Below are 14,823 nucleotides of genomic sequence, written 5' to 3'. Positions count from 1 at the left end.
GGCTCAAAATGAGTTTGCAAGGGCACGGAGCTTCATGAGAGCTCCGCTGTGGGTATATGAGCAGCAAGCTTGGTCTTCAGAAAATAAAGCAACCGCCAGGAGAGGGGAGCTTCGAGACTAGCGAGGTGGCTACCATGTCGTGCTTCTTCCCTCTTTTAACTCTGGACTTTCCTGATCTTCTTGAACCCTTTTTTTTTCTTCCTCTTGCCTCTAGTTAGAAGCAGGATGTAAAAAGTCTCCGGACGTTAGATGATCTCAGAATGGTTGAGGTTGGAAGGGACCTCTGGAGATCGTCTAGTCCAGAGGTCCCTTCCACCCTCAACCATTCTGTGATCCTGGGACACCGTGGGGCTGCTTAGTACACGAAGCTAAGGAGCAAGCGGGTTTCCTTGGTAGGAATACCGGATAGCCAGGCATCGACCGCTCTTCGAGGGAGCACGTGGAGCTGCGGCAGGCGATGCGGTGGCAGCATGCGCTCCCAGCTCTTCTCAGCGGTGGGGAATGCTCGAGTGCAAGGCTTTGCAGGTCTGACTCTGCACCAGCGATATTAAGAGCAAGCTTAGTCATCCGGAAACGTGTTGCATGTTTTGTGGCCGCAGCCCGATGGTGCTGCTCTCCCAACGACTCCTGCCTGGGCCCACAGCTCACGGCAGGCGAGCTCCTGCGGTGGAGACTGTCTCCTCCTCGTTTCCCCGGGGCCCTGAAACACCAAGCGTCAAAGCCAGGGAGCGTCTCGAGAAGTGTAGGTGCTTCCAGCTTTCTTCACAGTCCCTGACGGGCAGCTCAGGGCTGGTCCCGGAAGGCCCACGAGGCGGATGAGCTTTGCAGCGGTAGCTGAGGACGTAAGGATGGAGCAGCCCRTGTTCCTCCGGAGCAGCAGCGTTGCAGTGATGTTGCATGTCGGGTCAGAACGGGTGCAGCCATGGGTCTCCACGCCTTCGCAGCGCGCAGGCACGTTCACGCGGTGTTCATTAGGCAGCAGCTGGGATGTGTGTGTCTGCAGTTCTGTTCACAAGGGCAGCGTTCGGCGGCCGTAGACGCCCTTTCGGAATGAGGGTGTTTTCTTGGGAAGAGCCTCTGCAAARTGCTTTTGCTTTTAGCCGTGCTGGGGTGGTGCAGCCACTGGAGACTGAACTGGAATCTGTGCTGGCTTCAGCATCCTCCACTGTATTTCCCCTAAATCCTGACTGCAAGTACACCAGGACTGACGATAAATAAGAGGCAGGAAAGCGTGCTTTTGCTTCTGGACCGTAGCTCTTGCACTTGCAAAAATCATTCCTTTCTCCCACCGAGCTCTGCGCAGAGGTGTTGAGAGCCCCCGAGGAGGGCGGCGCTGTTGCYGGCGTGCTTGGGTTCCTGAAACAGGGACCGGAGCACCTGGTACAAAAGCCACATCAACCGCTTGAACGGGAAATGCTGATGAGAGATAATGTATAGAAAGCACCACAACGATATGTTTAAAGACCGAAGTTAGCTTCAGGAAACCACTTTTTTTTTGTTTGTTTTTAAATTGTGAGTAAAGTGCTAGAGTTCCTAGAGTARCATGTTACGGCCCTTCCAGCCCCATAGACGGTGGGAATGTGCTCATGTGCCTGCCTGAAAATCTGACTCTGGGTTGTGGATTGTTTTGCAGGAGGTGTACCGAATCCCGAAGAAGAGTCAAGCAGAAAAGGAGAACAGCGGTACGTAGTCAATGCTTTTTCGCTTATCACTCTGCTCCTACAGAACAGATTAATTTTCTTGGTGCATCCCATCGAGCGAGGTTGTCCACTTGGAGCTCGATATTTACCGTCTCAGAGCCCGAAGACCGGCGCTGACGCTCCGCTGCTGTTTGTAGTGCGGCGGCGGATGGCTGAGCTCGTTCCGTTGGGGGCTGCGCGTATCTGCTAGAGGCAGCAGCTCCCGCCGTAATGGGCGAAGTGTAAACAGAGAAGGTGACTAAGCAGTGGGTGGGGTGAAGCGGTGGGTGGCATCTCAGACGGGAGGGTGGGAGAAGTTTTTTCCCCTCTTAGGCTCTCTGCAGTACTGCAGGGGCTGAGCTCGATCTCCTGGAGCCTGTAGCCTTGTTGTGAATCCAGCATATGACAGTATAGGCGATGCCTGAGCAGCTCCTGGTAGGAGAGATCAGATTTCCTTGTAGGAGGAGAAGAGCATGCTTTAAATCGGAGTTTCATACTCAGTGCAACGTCTSTTTTCATCACAGTGTATAGATGCTCTTATCACGCCCCAAGTTCAGATCTTAACATCTCTGGTTGCATATGTTGAGCCACATTAAAATCTCATCTGGCCAATGTAGTTAGGACCAGAAGATCATGTAAAGCAGCTCTGGYGGCAGCACTGGGACCTGGGGCAGGGCCCGGGCTGGGACAGTGTTTCCCAGCTCCGTTTTCCCTTCCCGCGTATGGAAACCACGCAGGCCGCCAGGGCAGCTGTGGTGGGGAGGACTCGCGAGAGGCTCTGATGTCCAGGTGGGGAGGACTCGGACTCGCGAGAGGCTCTGCAGGGCGCCGCGGTTGCCTTGGACGTGCTCCGCGTTGGCCGCAGCGTGCTGGTGGAAGGTTTGGGTTCCAAATCAATTTTTTTCCAGTGGAAAAGTGCTCCACATCGTTTCTGTTCAGATTATTTAGCRGCAGCAATGTCCTCCTGAAGGAACAGGAAAAGTAAGCCTGATGCATGTTAGTCCATTAGGTAACAGTTCAAGAGTGGGAGAAATATCTAAAAAACAAACTTAAAATGGAAGTTTCATCCCAACCGTACTGCAGCCCTGAAGATGATAGCGAGCTATAATTTGTTTGACTGGAGGCTCTTTTGGCTAATATAGGGCAGAGCTAGAAATACACTGAATTGTAACAATTTTTCCCCGTCTTCCTTAACAGCGGACCGYGGGAGGGAGGCAGCAGGCCACAGGGATCAGACCCCTACTCCCAAGAATCCCGTCCTGAGCCGCGAGCGCGAGCCCGAGAGGCAGAGCCAGAGCAAAGAGAAGAAGAGGCGGCGAGATTCGTTGTCGCCGCCGTCTTCGGCGTACGAGCGGGGAACGAAGAGGCCAGAAGACAGGCAAGTTGGAAAACACTCTTGGAACACGCACTCTTGGAAAACATACAGGGACAGGGGGAGAAAGGTTTCTCCTGGTTGCATACCGTGTGCGCGGTGAGTTGTATTCCCCGGACGGTAACGATCACAGAGTCACCGAGTCGGTAAGGTTGGGTGATGCAAGTTGGGAGGCGTCTCAGTTCCTGAGCTGCTTCCATCCTTCATGGCGATTTTAAAATCGCAAAGCTCTTTCTAAGCATTGCCTTTGCAAGCACGCCGGCAACCGGATAGGGAAACCTTTCCTAGTGCGGAGCTTGTGAATAATACAGAGATCGAAGATGCTGTCAGCCTCCTTTTATCCTTTTTCCCCCATGATTGTAAACTAGCTTTAGCTTCTGCACTTTYATTTCCCAAAAGTATACAGATGAGAGTGTGGATGTCAAGTTTACTTACATCTTAAAAAAAAAAGTATTTTTAAATACAGGGAAACAAAGCACTAGATGCATAGACTAAAGTGAAGACATAAACATACTTTCAGTTACGGTGTTCACAGACATTGAAAGTGTTAGATAAAGTACAAAAAGAAAGCAGCCTACCTCTGCTGCACCAGCAGGAGCTGTGCTCCTGCGCGTGAAATACTGCTGCCGACCAGCAAAGGCGAAATGGGCATTTACAAGAGCTGGGAGCCGTGTGATAAATAACTGCAATATAGGAGTCATCTTTCACCTTAAAGCCAGCCAATTCCTCCTGAGGAATCACGCAGAAGGAGAAAATACTAATTACTGGAGGAGCCTTTCCTTGCTACGGGGTGTAAGCTGCTCAGAGGGTTAGGACAGGCTCCCTTCAAATAGGAACTGTGAAACTTGCTTGTTTGTACTGCCATTTGGTGCCACTACTAATTACATTTTTTTTGAAAAAAAAATAGGTACCACCTTTTTAATCACACTAGCAGCACTTCCACTATAATGTTTTTTCATTGTTTCTCTTGTATGTAGGCTGCCAGGTTTTCTTACTCAAAAGTTCCCTGTTAATTAAGAGAAGGAAAATGCTGTCTTTTGTTTCAGGGAGACGTTAGACCGTATTAGAGGCAGTAAGATTACCAAGAAGTCACTGGTTTAGAAAACAGTCGGTTTTCTATTGTCTCTATTAAATAGGATCTAAAGCAACTTGGTAATTACAGAGCAGTTGGTGGTGAATCAGCCAGCCGAGCATGCTTCTGTGCTTGTGGGGAGCTCTGCTGGAAAAGTTTGAAATGTCTGCCTAGAAAATAAGACGTAGATCGGTAATACTGTACTTGTCTGTTCGGAGGATGGAAATGTCGCGGATGACTGGGGGCAGGAGAGAGARAGGAGGAACTGCATAAAGAGATAGGAAAAAGGAGGCAATAAATAGCGTGAAAAAGGCCGTGTGGAYGCTAAAAAATTTTCTGATAGATTTGAAACCATGAGATTTCGTAAGAACATATATTTTTGGCCTTCTTGTTGTTTCGGGCTTGTAGCTTTTGCCATCTCCTCGTTTCCCAGCGGAAGGTGCTTAACGAAAGCTGCTGGGAGTCCTGCTGCGGTGCCGTTCCTGCTTGCCGCGCCACGCTCCGAGGTCGCGCTGCCCGGTGCGTCGGATTAGCACCGTGAAGCGCGCGTGGCTGAACGTCGCGGGAGGAGAGGCCAGCTCTCCCCCCTCGCCCAGTTCCCCGTGGTTTTCAGGCCTTTGCAGTCGCACCGTTCCCTCCTGCCTGGGACCCGTCTCGGACCTGGGGCCGTCGGTGCGTCAGCAGTGGGAAGCCCTCACCCGCTTCTCCCCGGTCCCTGCCGTGCTGGGGTGGCCGTGCGTGAAGCGAGGTGAACCGTCYGCCCCGCTGAGCTGCTCTGGGCGTTCAGTCAGGCCGATTCCCACCTTCTGCACGTCGTTTAAGGCCACAGCGGGCTGCAGGCAAGCAGCTTTCCCGAGGAGGAGCGTCCGTGTTTCCTTTGGGTGCATGTGCAGTAAGGTTTCCTTGGTTCTCCGTTAGATAAATCTGTTGGTTGAGAAGATCTGAACTTTTTGTAGCGGAGTAAGAGAGATGCGTTAATTTGGGCACAGTGGTTAGAGGTGGAAGAAGAATACGAAAGATTGGACGGGCCAAAAAATAAAGGTGGCGAGGGGGACAGAGCAAACGCCAAAGCATTGCCAGCGCAGCCAGAGGACAGGGTGCAAGTGAGGTGAGTGGATTTCAGACAGCCCCGAAGGCAGAAAGCAAGGAAAAGCATGTTCGATGGTGATGCTGAACAGTCAAATTCGGAGAGTCACAGTCACCACCATCCTCAGCGCAAAGATGGGGGACAGGAGGGGCCAAGCTGGCTGGGGATTTCCTCCGAGGAGGCTTTGCGTGCGTTCCTGTCCTCTTGCCTTTCTTTCCTGCCTTGCCACYGCTTGCTTTTCAGCGAAGACTTTCTCCGCGGAGATGCAAGCTCTGGTGGGCTGCAGCCTGCTGTGCCTTGGCTGCGCTCGAGGCTGGAGCCCCGATGTTCCTGCCTGTCCCTTCGCACAAGCAGCCCCTCTTGTAAGCTCCCAAGGCAAGTGCCCAGAAGGACTGGAATTATTTAAATGGAACTCTTCGTGTCAGGAAGGTTTGTATTAACAGATCCTTGCAGCTACTCTGGGAATGTGACCGAGGAACCGAAGGAACATCTTAAGTGTATGTATTGGTAGCAGTGTGCTTTTGATATGTAAATTGAACACATGAACATGARGTTAGTGTATTAAGAGTATACTGGATGCTTTGTAGAATCCATTATACTTACGGCTGCAAAGCATTTCTGCTTGTAATCCCTGTTTTACCACACTCATAACTTCTCAAAATATCCACCTTTCATCTGAAATTTTCCATGGTTGAGGAGGCCTGATCAAAGTTCTCCAGCTTTTTTTTTTCTTTTAACTCCTTGGAAAAATCCCTCCAGCTGCTCTGCATCTCGGGGTAAAAATTCTTACTCTTAAAAAGAATCCATCCACGTTGTTAATTTTTTTTTAAAGCTAGAGCTGTGGTCTAGTAAATAGCGTAACTCTAAACAGAAATGTGTTGTTTGTAATTCCATTGTTCTTAGTAACGTCTGCGAGCGGGTCTGGAGCGCAGCGCTCGGGAAGGGGCGTCCGGAAGGCTTCGGCGCGCGGGGGCTGCTCCGAGGCGCTGCCTGCGCGGCCCGTTTCCTTAAAGCAGGAGGGACGGGGTGTTTGCACCCGGCGCGGCTCAAAATTCAGCGAATGGTTTTCACTCGCTGAAAGCCAAACCAAACCCCTGCAGCCCACCAAGCCCAGAAATACCAGCCGAAGGAGATGCTGTCGGTGGGCAATTTGCTGCAATCTCGCTCTAGCGTTGACTGAGGTGCTCCTGCCTGGGCAGCTCAGTGCAGCATGGTTTCCATGTAGATTTTCCTGCTTGGGTTTCCTTTGTGTCGCTCAAACTTGCCCGCGTAAAATGCGGCACGCGGGCGTTGTTGTTAGCCGGGCCGCTCTGCCAAAACCCTGAGGCTCCGCGTAAAAGCCGTGCTGCAGCTCTGAACGGGGACGTGCCGTCGGGATGAGCGCTACGGCAGCGGGGGGGTTCCTCGACGCGTTCCTGCACGCTGCCCTGCGCGGGTGGTGCAGTGGGAGCTGCATCCCTGTTCAGGGACCCGTGAGGCTCTTGGAAGCTGCTTCCTGCTCCTGCTCGCGTGCGGTGGGGCAGAGACGCCCCGACGCAGGCTGGTCGAGTTGCACAGCCAAYGCGGAGGGATGCTCGCTCATTCTGCCCTCTCCCTTTGGGTTCCCGTTGGCCCTTGGCGTAGCCCTGGTTGCCTCCGTCTCTTGGGTATCACTCGGCGCTGCCCTGCGGTCTTGCAGACTCTCTGCGGTCTGGATCTCTGTTAGCTCCTGTGGTGCCAGCGTTGAACCTGAGTTAGTTAGTCCAGCGGAGCTTCTTCCACGACCGCCAGCGCCATGGGCTTCTTGCTCCTGAGTGAGCTGGGCCGAAGGATGTGTCTCCTCTCTGTGAGTGGCCAGGCTGGGTCAGAACTAAAAGCAAATGAATCGTTTTAGCAACTCACCCTGCTCTTGCGCGTTGTGCCTGGGTGGCTCTGAATGCCTTAYCTTGCCGCTGGAGGACGTCTCGGTGCCCCATAGCTGCGTGTTTCCGGGCAAGTCTCACAAAGTGTTCTCCTTTCTTTCTGTTCCAGGTATGACACGCCAGCTTCTTCGAAGAAGAAAGTCCGGCTTAAAGATCGCAACAAGCTGTCCACCGAGGAGCGGCGGAAGCTCTTTGAGCAGGAGGTGGCCCAGCGGGAGGCTCAGAAGCAGCAGCAGCAGCTGCAGAACCTGGGCATGGCGTCCCCCCTTCCGTACGACTCCATGGGCTACGGCACGCCCCACCACAGCTTCATCGGCTACCCGCCCGGCTACCCCATGCAGGCCTACGTGGACCCCAGCAACCCCAACGCCGGCAAGGTGCTGCTGCCCACACCGAGCATGGATTCGATGTGCTCGCCGGCGGCCTACGAGCACCCGCAGACTTTGGTTGGGCACACGGTGGAGCCAACCTTAACGACACCCCAGCCTGTACCAGTAGTCCAACATGTAGCAACGACGATGGAGGTTACAACTCCGCAGTATGTAGCACAAAGCGACACCGTAGTCCATCAGGAACCGAACGTGGCCGTCTTGCCCGTGCCAGCCCCGGGGCCGGTGCAGGGCCAGAGCTACGGGGTCTGGGACTCCAGCCAGCAGACTGTCGCTGTACAACAGCAGTACTCGCCAGCCCAGTCCCAGCCAGCCATATATTACCAGGGACAGACCTGTCAGACTGTTTATGGTGTGACGTCCCCTTACTCGCAGACGACCCCACCGATCGTACAGGTAATACCCACGAGAAAGCGCACCGCGACATCTCGAACGCAGCGTGTCACAACCGCCCCGTGAAGCAGCCTGCAACCTGGAAAGCTGCTGTTTGTGCCTGTCACTAGGGTCCGTCCTGGTGCATAAGGCTGCCTAGATCCATCCTGCTTTACAGCGATATTAAGCTGTAGTAGTGCTGCTCAGGTCATTTTCCATCCAAGATGCTGAGAAAAGCACATTTATGTAGGTTATTTGCTGTGCCCAAACTGCAATACATCTTAGTCAGTGGGACTAAGCAGAAGGTAACAGCTGGGCAGAGATTATTTTTGAATGGGTAGGAGCTTCTGCCCGCACAGAATACAGTAAAACGTGAAGGTATTAGCCTTCAGTAGGTGTTCAGAAACGGGCTGGAGCTATCAGTTCTTGTAAATGCAGCTTGATTCCTCAGTTGTGAAAAGAAAATCTGTGCCTGGAGAGGTCTGCAGTAAAATGAGCCYCTTTAGGGGATCTGCTGCCCCAGACTGATGGCAAAGCGAGAGTGGTGAGTAACAGCAGCGGTGCGGGGTATGGGTTCAGGCCGTTCGTTGCAGCTGAGTGGTCCAAGTTCTCACACCTGTCATCTTGAGATGACTTGAAAAACCAAACCAGTTTTCTGTGTTGGTTCCCTTTGAATTACACATCCCCTTTGGCCAGGCRCAGCCTGGAGCTCAGAGAAGTCATGCTTCAATTCTTTCTTTGTGTGCTTCACCTTCATTAGCAAGGGTGTAAGCGTTTAGCTGGACGCTATATTGCTGATGCTTAGCTCTTCCTGAAAGTGAGATGTAGGCAATATTATGACTCTTGGGAGAGCAAATAGGCCAATCATATGTGAAGATCGTGTGCTAGAATCCAGCATGTGTGTCARTGGTTTGTGCTGTTTGGTTTTGACGTTACCTTCCTTTAGGTCTCAAGGACGTTAAGRTTTTTTCCCCTTAATGTAGCAGTCAACTTTGTTTCCCTTACTTTCCATAAAACRTGAGGTTACACACAGGTGAGCATGGGCTCTTGGTGTCAGGGCTGGTGCTCTCAGGTGGTGCAGAGATGATCCAATCCTTTTTTTTTTTAATGTCTGGCTGCTGTGCCTTGCTTCAKGGTCAGGCTGCTTGCCAGACATAGAGCCTACCAGGCAGAGACTCCTCCAGCATGTCTCCGCTAGGTTGTGGCACTGGTAGCACCTTGGTCTCTTCTGTGGCGCGCAGATCTTCCAAGGACTGATATGTTGTTGTGTTGGCAGTGTTTGTGTTTGATGTAGACTCTCCAGTCTGTGTACTGTTTGAATTTTGGACAACGGAGAGCAGACCAAGATGTGTTGCAGTGAGGCCAGGGGGAGCCATAAAAACCTTCAGGTCTAGTTTCTCTTGCCCTCCCTGCACATCTGATGATTGGGTCAGTCTTGGTGGACTCATTATTTTGTTCATTATTGCTCTGCTTTTTCTTCTGGAATTTATTGCTTATTGTAAATAAGTAAGGATGGATTTCATCCAGAGTGGTAAAGGATGGTATTTACCCAAAGGATAATGTAGGACTTCACCAAATATCCTTTTTTATGTGTCAAGAAGACAGTTTTGTGACTGGTATTTCTTTCTTTGGTGCCAGAAAGTCTTTTTACTACATACGTTGTCATTGTATGTGGTCTTCTCTGTCTCCACRAATGGACTAGATTGCAGATGTTTAATTGTCCTGATGAAAAGGTTCAGGGATCGAGAACAGAGGAGCAAGGTATTATGCCTTGATGGATYTACGCGTCCCTGAAGAACTGCTGTTTTTCTAGATTTTGTGTTGGACATGGGAGACGGTGCTGGAAGCRAAAGTCGCTGAGGGTAGCAGCTGTCTCATAATTTGAAATAGAGGGAGAAATCCGGCATGTGGGTCCTGCTCTGAAGATGTCCTGATCTGCAGTGATAAGGTGTTGGCTATACAAGTGTGTCAGTTTGAGAAACACTGATGCTCTTTTGCTGTGCAGGCTCTGAAATACCTGCTGCCATTTGATCTATTGGAAATTTTACTCATGATAAACATGCTGGGGGCAAGAAATAAGGTGGCTTTGCTCAGTGTTGCACTTTTTTTGAGTAATGAGGGGATAACTGGCCTGAACCAGGAGTTTCAGTATTTTCACAGAATCACAGAATTGTTGAGGTTGGAAGGGGCCTCTGGAGATCATCTAGTCCAATTCTCCTGCTCAAGCAGGGTCACCTAGGGCATGTTGAGAGTCTACTTGAAAGTCTTAGATCACTGCCCTTCAAGAAGATATGAAGATAAGTTAACTAAAGCCCTTCCACAATTTAAACCTGAAGTGATTTATTTCTCTTGCTCCATTTCAGAGTTATGCACAGCCAGGTCTTCAGTACATCCAGGGCCAGCAGATTTACACAGCTCATCCGCAGGGAGTAATAGTGCAGCCACCGACAGCAGTGACGACTATTGTAGCAGCCGGGCAGCCTCAGCCCATCCAGCAGGTAAGGCTCAGCGCACAGGCCGGTTGGGGTGCTGGTTTGCTGTTGCTTTGCTTGATGCCTGGTGATGACAGGAGGTGATGGTGACTCCTGGACGACACGAAAGCATTGGCAATACCAGCCAAAGGAGCTCCTATACTGCGGCGTGCTGGTATCATTCAATCTCTGGACTGGTTTGGGGCATCACATCCTAGATAACAAATTTTGGAGGTTCTGAGCCCAGATCAGTTCCCACCCATGTGCAGGTCTCTATCCACTAGCGCTTCTGCCAGCACTCCAAGAGGGCTATATATGGGTGACGCAGTGATATATTGGTTTATAGAGCTGGTTTTCCCACTGAAACCCTTCTGTCATAAGCGATGGCCTCTGGTGTTTGCGCTGTGTGTGCTGCTGTGAAGGGTTTAAGAGCAGCGGTGCCAAAGCAGCGTGTTCATAAGTTCAGGATGTGAACAGGTGACGAAGAGCAAGYGAGAGACGTAGCGCTTGCCACTTCCTCGGACAGCTCTGGTGTTGTTTTCGTTTTACCTTGAAGGGAAAGATTGGTCAGTGCTACTCTGATCAGCCCTCTGAGCAACACTGCTGCTTATGGGCTCCCTTGAACTCTGGTGGATCAGAGGCAAGGGAAGGAGAGGCAGGCTGGGGTGCYGGGTCACACGTGCACGCCGGCACTCTGCGTAACGGAGCTCTCTCCGGCGCCCCAAAATGCTGATTTTGTTCACTTCTTTCATGGTACGTTTAGCCAGAGCTTGTGGTGACCAATAACCTCCTGGACTTGCCACCACCATCCCCTCCAAAACCCAAAACGATCGTCCTCCCACCCAACTGGAAAACAGCCCGAGATCCAGAGGGAAAGATCTACTATTACCACGTGATAACAAGGTAAGGTTACAGCTGACTTGAGGCGGGAACTGGATTTCTCAAGTGTGGAAGCRCGTAGGGGAGAAATAGGGGTAGCTGCAGCGGTAGCTGCTGGGGCTCAGCCCTCAGCATCTCACCATGTACCGCAGAACACATCGCCGGCAGAGTGGTGCTGATTAGCACAGCGGATGGGAGGCTACCATAGCTCGAAACTTGTCCCTCGCCCCAGTAAATCTGGCCTGAGGTCAGAGCTCTTGTTTTCTGTGGGAGCAGAAGTGCAACATGTTGCACTGATGCATTGCAAATGATGACTTCAGCCTCCCACATTTCCGAAATGGTCAAATGCATTGGAGACTTCTAAAAAGTGCAACGCTTTCRGCCCTGAGTTGTAGCTCAGTGTTACAACTCGGTGGCAACGGGCTCTGCTTCTGCACGTGCCACTGTAAAAATCCCACCAGATTATCCCTGCAAGCAGCAACTTTCTCACCAGCATCTTGCTYGAGCTCAGTTTAGTTTCTAATCTGTTGTTCTCATTGCTCTTTCGGCTTTGAAGTGTYGTTCCTTTTCTCTTCCTTGTCCCACGGTGCTCCCTGCCACGGGCGCTGCCGAAACGGCGCTTCCCTCCCCAGCCTGGAACGCGCTCGGAGCATTAACAGATAGAAGCCTTGTAAGACTCTCGCTCCGTAAAATACCTATGTGGCTTTGGCAACAGCGCCGGACAAATAAGCCCAGTCTAAGGAGTCTTTTAAAGCGCTTGAGAGMGTTGTGGATGGAACGGCGCATGAATGCGAGGTCTTTGGCAGCTTACTCTTGCTGTGATTAGTGGTGTGCRGCATCAAAGACTTTCCTCCCCCCAACCTCACTTTTTCCATCTGTAAGCCTCTGGTCTATTCTTGAGCAAGAAAGAAGAAGAAATTCAGTTTCCTAGCTGAGTGCTAAGTRCTTTACCCCTACTTTTGTGATCTGTTCTTTAAGGTATGCTGGTTTTGGATCAGTGCCTATGAACGTATCTAAAAGGAATAGCATGAATTTTACACCATTAAAAAGGATGGTTTTTGATTTTATTTTCAAACTTCAAGAGAGATCTGTGTGGGAGCTCACCTTCTTGAAGGGTTAAGCTTGAGTTCTTTTCATACAAATCCTGACAGTGTCTTGATGTGGCTTAAAAAGTATTATTGCTTATATTCGTTTTCTCTGCATCGATTGACCTTTTCCATTTCCTGTTAGCTAATAGTTTGCCCTGCTACCTTAAAAGTCAAAGTTGCAGCAGCAGCAAAACAAGAGACCTTCCAAGCCCCAGAAAAGGAAGAAAACATTGATGCTGAGCAGGGATTTGTGCTGTGGTTTGGCAGTYTCCCTATAAAACAAGGAGACGTGACTGAGCCTTACCTGTCGCTGAGGAACACCTCCTTTGTGAATCTTCCCCCGTGACACGAGAAGCTATTAACTGAGTGTGCTTCATCTTGAACTTTTTAGAGGTGTTCCTGCTAGAAGATGTTGATAAATGCATCTTCTAATTGCATGTCTTAGGACAGTGCAGCAGTTTCTGACCATGGGTCAAAACCCCTGAGAAACTCAAAGAAGCGAGTGCTTCTGAAGCAGGCGTTCAGGTTTTCTTTGTATTGAAGKGAAAGCCCTGGCTCTCTGCAGCCACCGAGTTGGAGATGGAAAATAGTTGCTGCGTTAGGTCACCTCTGGTGAGGATCAGCTCTTTGCATCCCTGTTGTTTAGTCTGCTTTTCAGCGAGTCCCGCTGTCTCCTGGGAAGTCCTGTACTGGCCCTGCAGGACCATACTGAAATCGTGCAAAGACAGCAATCTCTCCTGCTGTTCCTAATTTGCCCTGCTTGTGTTCCTCCCGGATGACCAGTCCTGCTCCCTGGCACCAGCTCGTGTTTGCTCTCCATGCTGATGGCTGCCCGTTCTCCTCGTTTCAGCAGCTGTCCTGTCCTCACCTCCAGGTTTAGTAGGACAAACACCTTTGCTGGCTTCTTTTTCTTACCAGCTTGAGAGAATTTAGACCAAATCCCTTCAGCCTTTCCCTGTTTGGCTGTAGTGTGTCTCTTCCTTGCTTGTTGGCTTGCGAGTCTAAGCAAGGTATGTTGGCTTCATCCATGTCATCTGAGATGGTGGCGCTGGACTGGCACCTCCCTTGTGCTGTGCGCTTTGCCAAGGAGAGCTCTGCTAAGCTCCCAGCTTGCTACTAGAACAATGTTCAGCTTCGTTTAAGGTATGGATGAGCTTCACGTCATCAGTCCGATGATACTTTCAGGCAGTTGCTCATTCTGGTTGCTGATGAGCTGCTGAATGGTTTGAGGTGCATGCGAGCATACTTTGGTAGGGAAGAAAGCGCTTGCTCCAAGGTCTGTGAGGTGATGTCTCCCATCTTTCCACATCAAGAACATGCTAGAGAGAGTTGAAATGACTGTTGTAGACCACTTGGATCAGTCTGTGGTGTGAGCGCTGCAAAGCAGCCTGGCTTCAGCGAAAAGCGGCAGCACGCCCYGAAGCACATCTCTTCTCCGCTGTATCAGCACAGCTGCTTGGGAGATGAATCCCACGTGGGTGCTGATCCAGCTAGCAAATTAGCAGGTGCTTGTATGGTTACTTCTAAGTGGGTGACAGCGGTGTGTCTTTCTCCAGGCAAACCCAGTGGGATCCACCTACCTGGGACAGCCCCGGAGACGACGCTAGCCTGGAACATGAAGCTGAAATGGACCTGGGGACCCCAACGTACGATGAGAATCCGATGAAGGTAAGTGCGGCGTCACCGTTGGTGTCCTTCTGGCAGGCCGAGCGGACAGGTGGGCATCAGAGTTTGCAGGCTTTGGGATCGGCGCGGATGGAGGGGGTGACAGAGGGGCTGCGGTGACCTGAAATAAGCCCTAAGGGCTGAATCAACCATTTGGCCGTTGGCTCTTTGTGCTTCAGTAGCGGTAAAGGGTTAACAGAGTTGTTCTTCTCTTGGCACGGTGAAGTATCTGATGCTTTTTGTGGTGGGTGAGGGTTCCCCGGAGGTCTGGGGAGCCCCTGTACTCCCCACGCTGCCTGGTGGCCGCTTCACAAGAGCTGCTCCTCGTTGCTGCCAGCGTTTCCCTGGGACAGCTCTGCTGGCAGAGAGAGCTGYGCAGAGCTCTCTGCGCCGCTGCCACCTCCTCTTCCTCCCAGGACATAGTGACCTGCGCTGAATAGAGACCCTCACGCCCCTTACGCGGGGCAGCAGGTACCTWCCCACCCAGGAGCTCTTACTGGAGGCACTGGGGCTTTCAGCCCCCGGGGCAGTTGCTTGCTGGGGGTTGTCTGGTGTACGCCCAGGGCTGAGCTGGTTAAAAAGAAGCTGCGAAGTAACACCGAGAGAGTCTGTTCCTGCTGAGGAAACGGTGTGAGCAAGGAAAAGCGGCAGGGAGCAGGCAGGGAGCAGGCAAGGAGCAGGCAGGGAGCAAGCAAGGAGCAGGCAGGGAGCAGGCAGGGAGCAGGCAGGGAGCAGGCAGGGAGCAGGCAGGGAGCAGGCAGGGAGCAAGCAAGGAGCAGGCAGGGAGCAGGCAGGGAGCAGGCAGGGAGCAGGCAGGGAGCAGGCAGGGAGCAGGCAGGGAGCAGGCA

General features: G+C 51.7%; 1 protein-coding gene across 1 annotated transcript in view; it reads left to right on the top strand.

Moving 5' to 3' along the window:
- Positions 1-14,823, top strand: part of SETD2 (SET domain containing 2, histone lysine methyltransferase) — a 53,506-nt gene that overhangs the window by 35,048 nt on the left and 3,635 nt on the right. Inside the window, exons 12-18 of the mRNA XM_085318598.1 lie at positions 1,634-1,682; positions 2,877-3,057; positions 7,221-7,896; positions 10,236-10,370; positions 11,107-11,246; positions 13,867-14,091; positions 14,539-14,567. Coding sequence (XP_085174724.1) covers positions 1,634-1,682; positions 2,877-3,057; positions 7,221-7,896; positions 10,236-10,370; positions 11,107-11,246; positions 13,867-14,091; positions 14,539-14,567 — 1,435 coding nt within the window. The remainder of the gene's footprint in view (positions 1-1,633; positions 1,683-2,876; positions 3,058-7,220; positions 7,897-10,235; positions 10,371-11,106; positions 11,247-13,866; positions 14,092-14,538; positions 14,568-14,823) is intronic.

Source organism: Rhea americana, unplaced genomic scaffold (genome assembly GCF_003343005.1).
Source record: "Rhea americana isolate MKP2758 unplaced genomic scaffold, rheAme1 scaffold_543, whole genome shotgun sequence".
In the NCBI taxonomy this organism is placed as follows: domain Eukaryota; kingdom Metazoa; phylum Chordata; class Aves; order Rheiformes; family Rheidae; genus Rhea; species Rhea americana.
The sequence above is the reverse complement of the archived record's forward strand: the minus strand, read 5'-3'. Positions and strand labels throughout refer to the sequence as shown.